At 42.0% G+C, this 10,933-nt stretch overlaps 1 protein-coding gene across 1 annotated transcript; it reads right to left on the bottom strand.

The window, feature by feature from the left end:
• Positions 1 to 134: 134 nt before the first annotated feature.
• Positions 135 to 9,465, bottom strand: tnpo3 (transportin 3). Its single transcript, XM_079454650.1, has 23 exons — positions 8,897 to 9,465; positions 7,704 to 7,904; positions 7,426 to 7,499; positions 7,179 to 7,335; positions 6,812 to 6,955; positions 6,403 to 6,578; positions 5,884 to 6,022; positions 5,611 to 5,757; positions 4,939 to 5,046; positions 4,678 to 4,769; positions 4,416 to 4,555; positions 4,094 to 4,285; positions 3,630 to 3,721; positions 3,474 to 3,550; positions 3,099 to 3,159; positions 2,883 to 3,023; positions 2,653 to 2,769; positions 2,369 to 2,463; positions 2,133 to 2,289; positions 1,886 to 2,053; positions 1,623 to 1,735; positions 1,127 to 1,219; positions 135 to 922 (listed from the first exon to the last, which is right to left on the bottom strand). Exons 1-22 carry the CDS (start codon positions 9,023 to 9,025, stop codon positions 1,159 to 1,161), a joined length of 2,781 nt encoding a protein of 926 aa, XP_079310776.1. The 5' UTR covers positions 9,026 to 9,465; the 3' UTR covers positions 135 to 922; positions 1,127 to 1,158.
• Positions 9,466 to 10,933: the final 1,468 nt, after the last annotated feature.

Genomic DNA, 10,933 nt, shown 5'->3' with positions numbered 1-10,933 from the left:
AGAAAAACCAGACCTGAAGGGCCCGTGTAACTTTCTTAAAGAAACCCGGTCAAACAGGTTCTGAGAGTGCAAATCTGTTCTTATCCACACAACTACATCCAAAAAGAAATGATACTCGAGACAACAGGTTTGTTCGTTCCTCACAATGTTTGATTTATTTGTTTGCACAATGGCCGCCGCACACGCTCGGAAGAGGATTTCAGCGTCTCTACGATGCCATGTGCCACGATGGTGAAAGAACAAAAAAAAAGCACCTGCCAGTCCACTCCGTATTTTACAGCATAACCTGTACGAATAAAACTCCAGCCAACTTTAAAAAGGTCAAAGGTGACGCCAACTCGACCGGGATTCTCCCTTTGAAATGTCCCGCAGGCTCTTGCTGCTTGTGACAATCATTTGGTAATCATTTTTATGGCACTGACAGCAAAGCCATCTCTAAACACACGTCCATGAAAATAAATCTCCATTTGTTTTTAAAAACATACAAGTCTCTTTTTTTAACGATGCATTATGATTTGCAACCAGGCACATCCTCACTTTTGTCTCTTCCGATGGATCCCACCAAAATCTGACTGATGCAGACTTCATTCACGTTTTGAAATGGGTGTAAACGCTTTAATGTCCCAAACTTGGTCCCCCCCAGAACATCGTCCCTTCCGTAACCCACCCTCTCTCTTGCTTTAGGCTGGCATCAGTGTCTTCGCGAGGGGAAAGGGAGGGATGGGGCTTCTGTCTTTTGACACCCGCTAGGCAATTTCCTGAAACCCGGCCGCTCCAGAGCTCCGATCCGATTGGTTGGCTTTCCACGGTGCCAAGGCCCCCAAATCCTTCATGCAAGAGTTCCCTTTAGTTTCTCAACAGTGGTCAACATGGCTCCCCCTTTGCCTCTTCTTCCGAATGCTCGTAAAACAAAAAATCCGACCTGTAGAGAAAACAATTGAGATTTTTAGAAATTAAATACACTTTAAAATGTATAACAGCTTATTCAATATTTTGGGGTTAAACAAATAATGACATAAATATATTGGCCTTAAATTTACACGATTAATGCTAAAAAACTGTTGTCTAAAAATTCATTTTGATGGACATTTATTGTAACAATTTTTGATCCACAGAAATCTCTCACCTGGCCTTGCAGCATCAGTAGACATAAGACAGCTATCGGTACAGTCGGGTGAACTCTCTTATCGCCCAGCAAACCTGTTTACATTCCTCTGCACTGAACGTGCAAGACGGATTGATAAGATGGGAACAGAGAGAAAATTTAGATGAGGATGAACCAAGACATCAAACCAGAAATGTGACGATTTAGAATAACAAAACACTATTTGCACATCCATTTCCAAATAAGCCCTGAACATTGGCGAGTAAAGACGCGTTGCATCAGTCACAGGTTAAATGCTTGTGACTCATGTGTCAGAAAATGTATCTGGCATCTGTACATTTCTCAGGTCGAGGCTTGTCGAGGCATCTGCTTGGGCGCAGGAGTATGAGATGCGTCGAGCTCCTGGACGACTGGTTATGGGTACTTGTTCAGACTTGCCGAGACTAATTCGGATTTGCAATACCTCAGAAGACAAGTTTTAAAAAGCTAAAGTGAATGCAGGTACAGACAAACTCACCTTGTGACCTGCTTATGGAAGTCGGTGAGCTGCTTATGTGTGACTGATATAGCGCCCCCCGCTGTTTCTTTAGGGAGACCCTTCAGTGCAGCCTCCAGCCAGCGGCAAAACGTCTACAAACACAAAGAAATTGAGGAAAATGCTAAAACATGTCACAACTAAAAACCAGATATGGCAAAAGGACATTGATGCCCATGTTTTGCATCTGTTTTAACAAACCAGCTCAAATTTATAATTTTCGGTCTGTTATACTGTTAATTTACCGGCCGATCAAAGGTCATGATCTCCCAGAGAACTTCAGCAACGTCGGGCAGGGTGTAAGGTGGCAGACAGAAACAGCAGGTGTTGATGAGCTGAGTGACCAGCTGCTGCCCGTGCTGCTCCATGGCCTGACCAATCAGACGCTTCCGCAACTCAAAGTCATCCTCATGCTGCCATGCAACAAAACAAGACTGAATCAGTTACACACTCTAAACTGACCAATCAGAAGAGAAAAAAAGGCAAAGTTACGTCATTCGTGACCCCTGTGTGAATAAGGTCTCGGATGAACTTCATGACGCTGCAGTTGGCATCTCGATGGTCCAGTGTGGTGGCGGCGATGGCACACTGGATGATGTGGATGATAATGCTGCTGCCTAGCAACGTGACCGGACTGCGCTGGACGAACCTGAGCGCCCGAGAACAGGGTTATCATCATCACATAACAACTGGGTAAAAAATCTGATCCGATTCGATTTTAATTGTACCTGGTGACGAGTCTAAACAGGTCGTCCACCGTGTCAGGGTGATTGCGTAGTCCGTTAGGCTGCTCTAACAGCTGGAAGGTTGGCATGCAGAGAGCCTACAACAGGTTTTGAACAAATATGATAAAATATTTTATTCAAAAAAGTCAAGTATAAAAAATGTAAACTACTTGGATCATTGAACTTTCCAGTTGATGCATCATAAAAACACAATTTTCTCAGAAACACATTTACATTTAATAATTCATTAATCACATGAGTAGATTTATTTTGTGGGCGCGTGTTACCTGTAGCATATCCAAAAGACCTTGCCTACATCCTTCCTCCATGCCATACTCATCCACCAAGATGCTGCCCAAGTACAGGAAACAGGAGTGAGGGTACACCTGGTACACGCTGACCATCTGAAACACAGACACAACTTTCAAAACCTCCACCGGCTCTAGAAATGTTTAGGGACCCATAGAATTTTACTTTAAAGTCAGATACACATGCGAGATGATAAACGTGCACACACCTGAGTCACAAGAGGCTGTAAGAGGGAGGCGGAGCCTTTTCCAACGCAACGCACTGCAAACCTCAGGCAACGACAGCAGCGCTCCACAATCCGATTATCGCTCCGGTGTGCGTTCAACGTTTCCGACATCACTGGCCAAATCTAGATGCAATACAAAGATGAAGATCAGGTGAGAACTGAAACAAAAAATGTCAATAATAGTACAGGTGAGCATACCTCCTGGATGACCTTCTGGCAAGGATGCGTCTGTCCATTTTCTACTATAGGGTTTGTGTGTCTAATGGGGAAAAATATAATGAATAAGGTATTTGTAACACACTTAACAGCATTTTCGTGACTTTTTAAAGGTTCATTTATTAGGCCTAAAACTAAGTACCAATTTTAAAAAATGAACACCAGCATGTCACACAGTTTGAGATATGAGTGATGTCTTCCCAAACATCTTAAGTATAAACTTAAGTCTAAAAGTATAAACAATAGTAACAGTGACTCTTGCCAAATACCTCCATATATGCAAATTTAGTTTTTTTATCTTGTATGGCACAACTCGTAAAATAAACGTGTCATCGTTGATGGGATTATGGTACTAACCTGAAAATAACCGCCAGTCTGTCCAGCCACACAGTGGGGTCTGATAACTTTCCACTGCTTAAGTCCTGAGCAAGGAGCTAGACACAGACAACACTGTCTTTAGAAAGTTCAACACACAGTAACGTATAAGACAACACAGTGTCACGTGTTTCTAACCTTTTTCAGTGCCATAACCTGAACGGCGCACAGATCGTTCAGACATTCTGCGATCCTCTCCAGGGGGAGACGGGCCAACACCAGTGCTGTGCCTGAGACAAACCAATCGCACCACTTAAACCAAACCAGTCATACAACAAGAGCATGACTAAGATCAACAGAAAATGCTAGAACTTTTAAGGAAATGTGTCTATTTTGCCTCAACGTTAAAATACTTCCTTCTTTACCAACTCAATGTGCAAAGATACCTGTAGGTAAGACATTTGTAGGTTTTATCAAAACAGTTGCTGCATACCATCCTGACTGGTTCAATATGGGTCAACATATCCTTTACAGGACTGTTGTTTAAAAGCAATATGGTGCCCACAAGTGTCCTGTCATTCTTAATGTTAGCATTACCCAATTTGCATATTGGCTATAATATTTTATTACACAGATCCCTGTAGTGTAGATGGGTGTCGCACCTTTCAAAAGGCCAACGGCAGCTTCTGTAGACAGGGCAAATGAGTCGAGGGAGCGGGCGATGTCGAGCAGGCCCTGGAAGTGTTGCGCCATGTGGTCTCGACACACAGAGCAGATGTTGTGAATGGCTTTAGCTGCCACAGATGCCAACGGCTTTTCCCTCAACCCCTTCATCAGGTAATTCAAAACAGGATCTGCAGGACAAATACAGACATCAGAAACCCACAAAGACAAAATTGTGTAATACACAAATCATTTGTAAGCACCCCAAACGTCCTGTAGAGAAAACCACCATAAATAACAGTTCTCTTCCTAAAGACCTACCTAGCATGCAAGGGTTCCGGTCGATCACTTCGCTCATCTCCCCGACCAGCTCGATACTGGTGTAGCGCACAGAAATGTGGACACTCTCGGGAAGCATCACAATCTGCTCCAGCACTTCTGTCAGAGTGGGGTTATTCTCACTGTCAAACAGCAGTGGGAGACATTTCAGAGTTATAATGACTGCCATGTGCAGAACAGAAATACATTTATCAGAGTAAAATTTAAATGTAATGAAATGTTCATAATAGACAAAAATACTCACGGATCAACACTTTTAGCAATGGATGCCATTATAAACAGAACAGCCTCAGTTACTTCCCACGGCGGGTTTCCCTCCCTTAGAGTTGAATATAGCTGACAAAAGAAAACACAAATTTTTTAACAAAAACACAACATTTACAAGGTATGAATGAAAAGTTGTCTTTTTACAGCATGAAAAAAATGATTTACTAAATTATACTGCTGGGGGTCTTTTCCCAAAACTTTCACTAACGGTTTCTATTGCTACCAATTGAAACCCTACCTGTGAGAAACACTCCATAGAGCCTACAAGGAAAATAACATCTTTAACAAGATCTGACACTCTCATCCTGAACTCCCCGAAATCATCTGTGTCCTCTGGGACTCCTTCCTGTATAAGAAAACAAAACGGCTAAATGACATACAGAGCAACACCCAGAAAAGTGCAATAAAACTGGGTCACATTATCGTTTTCAAGAGAAAGTTCACCCAAAAGTCTGTCATGAATAACCAACTCTTTCGTTGTTCCAATCCTGTATACATTTCTTTGTTTGGTTGAACACAGAGAGATATTTGGAACAATGCTTGTAACCAAACCGTTCTCGGCCACCATTGACTACCATAGTAGAAAAATGACAATGGTAGTCAAAAGTGCCCCAGAACCGTTTGCTTTCTACATTCTTCAAAATATCTTCTTTTGTGTTCAAGAGAACAAATATATACATTTTTAGTCACTGGGGTCCAAGAACTGTTTGGTTCAAGCATTCTTCCAAATATATTTCTTTGTGTTCATCAGAACGAAGAAATACAGATTTGGAACTGGAAGGAGAGTACATGAAGACAGCTTTTAGATTTCTGGGTGAACTATACTTTTAAGACATGTTAACAAAAATCTGGTTCAAAATAATCTTTTTGCATTTTAGAAAGAATGAGACAAAAAGACAAGTGAACTCACATGATCTGGGTCGAGCTGGCAGTGGCGAGCGAGGCTGTGCAGCAGTCTCTGTATGTACGGCCTGAACACTCTGTGAAGCCCCGGGTCGTTCGTTTTATAAAGGTGCTCTCCCAGACGATACCAAAAATTGAATGAAATCTCAACCACCTGATGAAGCCCAAACAACATCATCAACATGTTTGAATACCTCTGTACATTATTTACATGTGTCACTTCCTGTTTGAGCCGCATGGATTTAAATATATGAGTGAATGTGTCAGAATTCACACTTGCCTCATACTGGGGATGACCTGCGCAAATGAGCAGCAGCTCAAGTGTGCGAAGATCTCCCATACCCTGCCCAGGACTCCTTACAGTCATCTCCAAAAACGTCTCGCACAGTTCGGTAAAAATCCGGCAGTAATTTAGCACCCTGTGGCAGATAACACAGTTTCTAATAAATTGCAATAAACACAAATTACAAGCTTTGTCCCAAAATATCCCTAGTGGGCTATCAAGGCGACGTCACACCCGTCCAACATATTATGAAGCCAGATACAAAACGCAAGGTTGACCAAATTATCAAGGCGCTTGAAACATTCCTTGTTACAAAAATAAATCAATCCCATAACGCACTCGGAAAAGCTCAGAGTCTGAAAACCGGTCCCTTGTATTTAAATTAGGAAGCTGCCTTAAAAGGTACCTGCCTACGTAGGCAACACACAAGACGGCTCACATGGTTTTGGCACAGAGCCACCCTGTTGGACATGTGCACAACTTGCGTACATCAAAAATAAACCGTGTGTCACATACTTGTCAAGGTCCTCTCGGGCTACAGCCATGTGGTATGCCGTTTCTAGAGTGAGGACCCCCTGGAAGAGCTGCAAGGCGAGAGGCATGTTGGTGGTCACGCTCTCAATCGCGTACAGCGCGGAACACACGCAGTCGGACACCGCCTCGTGGAGGTTCGTGGATGTCTCATCTCTCTGCTGCAATGAAGCGGGAAAGGTTGTTTTAGTAAATGGATTGCTTTGGAGTGTAAGCCAATGACAGGATTACGTTCAGTGACTTGGAAAACAAATACAATATTAAATTGACTTCTTTAATGTCTATTCAATGTGATGCGTTAAATTGACGTCTTCATTCCTGGGCAAATATGGATGAACTAGTCCTTTAAATCTTGTACTTTATTGACAGACTTTGAGTTTGTTTAGGATCTTACCAGCACTTGAAACAATATCATCAGCAGCTGATTGCTGGCCATGAAATTGTTGTCCAACACTCCTAAATTAAACCAGCTTCCCAAACATCGGAACACCTTGATAAGCATCTTCTCATTGTTCCCCGACTTCTCGGTGCACGTCACCTGGTCAGCAGAACAACAACAGTCATGTTTACATCATCATCATCATTCATTTGCAGTTTTCACCGCAATCTAAATATCAAGAGAGCTCATTAACATTTGCATGGATGGAATGATAACTCATCATGAGAACTGACTCGTGAATCGAGAACATGTCTAAACGTAAGGGCGGGACTCAAGCTGACTAACTAGGCATTTGTTTGATAGAAAGAGAATCAGTTCGCACCAGAAGAGCGACCACAGTGGTAGAGTAATAGGCCAGATCCTCAATGATCTCCGTCCGTCGGTTGGCCCCGATCCTTAGAGATCGGCTGTGCACCTCCTCTGGCAGGACGGTGAGAATCTCGATGAGGAAAGGCATGGAGGACACATCATTACCGTATCTGCAAGGAGCAAAAGTATAAGAGTTAACTTTTCATTTTCTACAATTCGATAAAAAAAAGGAGTTGACAGGAATTGGAACATGTTCATACTTTTCTATGAGAGTGTGAACACAGCCTTTCCACGAGGCCATCTGAAGAGCCAGATCTGCGATTGCCAATGCAAGCTGGAGAGAGAGCGACATTTGAACAACAGTGGCACATTCTTAACAGCTTTCTTAATATAGTGCGCTAGAAAGTTCACGTTAACACCTATAACTGCTTGTCTAATATCTGGTCATTACTGCCAGATGTATGAGATCATCAAAATCTGTATTTGATGACATTCTACGGCGATGCGGACCAGGAGAGCCCACGCCTAACAATTATACCTGTGTGATGATGATGGGAGACAAGTCTTTGAGGTTCTGTATGTGAGTCAGGAGCGAGTCTCTCAGTGCATTGTGGGTTTCTGGGGGAAGCTCGTAGAACGAAGTCTGGATCTTCATCTTCATGGTCTGGGCCGCGAAATAACATGACTCCACGTCCTGCTTGAGCTGCAGGAGTTGGTCTGAGACCTCCCATGCATACATCTGCAAGGTTTAGCACAAGATGAGAATTGCACTTAACATGCGCTGTCCGAGTTTATTAAATAGAATAAAGTGAAACGATAAGAACGCATATATTGATCAAATCCATGTTGCTTTCGTTCAGTTCAGCTGATGTCATTTAAACAAGTATTCACTACCTGGAAATCGTTGTTGGATACTGACTATCAGGTCAGACTTGTTTTTTCTTTTTGAATAAACAGGAAAGATCCAAAAATAAACAAGAAGAGCAGACGTGCCGGATAAAGATAGACATCTATCATGCAAAGAGACATACCCACCTGAAACCAACCACTCGTGTGATAAGGCCCGTAATACACAACCACGAGGAACTAGATCAGCGTACAAATGAGTTTCACACGCACTAACGTTATACTAAATGAAAATGTATTTTCTACTGTTTTCAGTAAATCTCACGCTCAGCAGATTCTCTCGTGTATAATCCGAACATGATCTGACAGTGTTTGATGCGGAACTAAACTAACCACCAAGTGACCATAAGAAGAAAGGCGGAAACTGCAAGCTTGCAGTGATACAAGACACTATAAAGTGTGACCCGGTGCTCGTTGTGAAAACCCAAAATGCGACCTATGCGATTATTTTACGACATTTTGAGGCACAACCGTTGACTGCACACGCCTGAATTCAACCAGCCTGGATAACGAACACTACGATCGGTGTTTACATGAGCTATTTCCGCTAAAGTAGCTGACTTAATCCACCCCGAACTCACCTTAAACCATTAAACCACATACATATCGGATGAATTTAACAGCGGATGCAAAATAAACCCCCATAACAGTGCAAACACACGTGACCACCACCACTTCCAAACACCGCGGCTGGTGGCGGCTAAAAAACCTTCGCTGCTCCCATAACGTCAAATGATATTATGAATTGCACATCGCAATGCTTTTGTAGTTTGTAAAATAATAACGAGGCGCGTTAGGCCTGTTCCGGATAGCTCGTGTACGCACCGATCTCTGCAGCTCTCCCAGCCAGACCGAGGCGCGCTCCTTGCCGGCAGGGTCCGGGTCGTGATACAGCGCCTGTACGGCCTGGTAAACCAGCGGCAGGGAGGGTTTCCCTCCTTCCATGGTGGTCATTTGCTTTGTTGCGGTGAAGATAGCGGGGTAAATAACACGGTTTGCGCTTCTCGAGAAGTCGTGGACGCGTAGGTTTCGTGTTTATTCGGCCCTCGCGTTCTCCGTTCTAGCCGCCATCTCAAGCAGACACAGGGCGCTCCTGTGTGTTCGTCAAAGGTGTCCGTGTGGAAACCGACAGACGGAACTATAATGGCTGATATATCGATCCGTGCCAGATGGGTCTTATAGTAATTTCGCGCTTGTTTCGCGATTCTTGGTAGTATATCCACTTGTAAGGAGAAGCCGTGTGTTTCTTTTAACATGCATTTATGTTTATGATTTTCATATGATCTGTCGTGGCACAATTACGTAAATAATGTTATCTGAGACACACCCACTGCTACACACTTTTTAAAGTCCCTGTGAACCGGAAGATGAGATCGTTTTTACTTCCGTATTCTGACACGTTTCCGAGTGAAGAGGAATTTCAAAGGAGAACATTAGTGGGCGTGACTTGCGTTTTTCACTGCTAATTGATTGGATGTGTAAAAATGTTGTTTCGTTGATTTTAAATGAAACTGGCAGTAGACTGACAGTTAAAGGGGAGGAGTTAACGGATCAAGCCGTCTTATTTACGTCATTTGAGATGGATAGACACTTCAGGGCGCAAGTGCATTTTCAGATTTTAAGAAGATTAGGACGGTACATTTTAAAAAGAAAATGAACCACGATTTACAAGAAAAGCTGCAACGATCCATGAAAAAATCTGACATTTCGTTTGTAATTTCACTGGGACTTTAAAGTCACTCATTAGACCAGGGGTCTCAAACTGGGGGCCTAGAAGATGGGTCCAGGGGGACCAGAGTTTTATGGCATATTATGAAACATAGATCTTTATTGTTCATTTTGTGCATCAGAAAAATAAACCAAACTTTATATGTCTTTGGTTTATTTAAAACCATACGTTTAAGATCATAACTCTTTATTTTGGGGGCCACAAACTAAAAAAGGCTTAATTCTTGATGTTTGGATATTTATTTTTCAAATCATTAGAAATGGAAAAGTTAAACTTTGAAAATATTTTTTATTTGTAGACATACAATACATTAAAACAATTAACACATTTTGAATCAAATTTTATATTGATTTATGTGATGATTGAAAGGGTTTGTTTCTGTAATGTCCAGGATGTCAATCACCTTCCTGTAACCCAGGTTGTATCATACCCATGCAACTCATATACACAGCTTGGTTACAATACAACCCTGGGTCACTGGCGGACTTTTGACCAACTGACAGCAAAACTTCAACTTCAACTGTTTATTCAACACATAAAACATAGCACAAAACTTTATTTCAATCTTGTTTTAAATTTAACAGGGAATAACACAAAGTGCTTTTTGTTCATCACATTTATTGTAACAGAATCAAACGTTGGAAAAAATACAGCACATTTTGAGACACATTTTGTGTCTAGAAGCACTAATTAGAAATATAATAAATTGTTATTAACAATATTTTAACTGTTATTACAATATTCCCAGCCTACAAGACAGCACTTACCTGTTGAAAGCAGAGAAAGAAATGGAATTGCCTTCAAGAAGAAATGACAGAAGTGAGATGAGGACTATAAGAAGAGGTTGGATGTATAGGATTTACAGTTTAACCTCCTTTATCTCTCCCCAGATTAGAGAAATTGACCCACAATGTAAATCTCAGCTAACAAGATAAACGGTCAGTTAGGACGTAATTCCTCGATTACATCAATAAGGTTGTGGGGATTTTTAAGGATTGGTTTAGGCAAATCTTGTTTCCAGATTAGGGCTCATCCTTGTGCTTTGGGACCTTAAACGTTTTCATTGCCTTTTACCTGCTTTGAATCCAAGACCTAACAACCAGATTAGTAGGCCAGCTTTACAATTCTCTTAG

Source organism: Barbatula barbatula (genome assembly GCF_947034865.1).
Source record: "Barbatula barbatula genome assembly, chromosome: 4".
Classification (NCBI taxonomy): Eukaryota; Metazoa; Chordata; class Actinopteri; order Cypriniformes; family Nemacheilidae; genus Barbatula; species Barbatula barbatula.
Note: the sequence above shows the minus strand (reverse complement) of the source record. Positions and strands in the feature narration are given on the sequence as shown.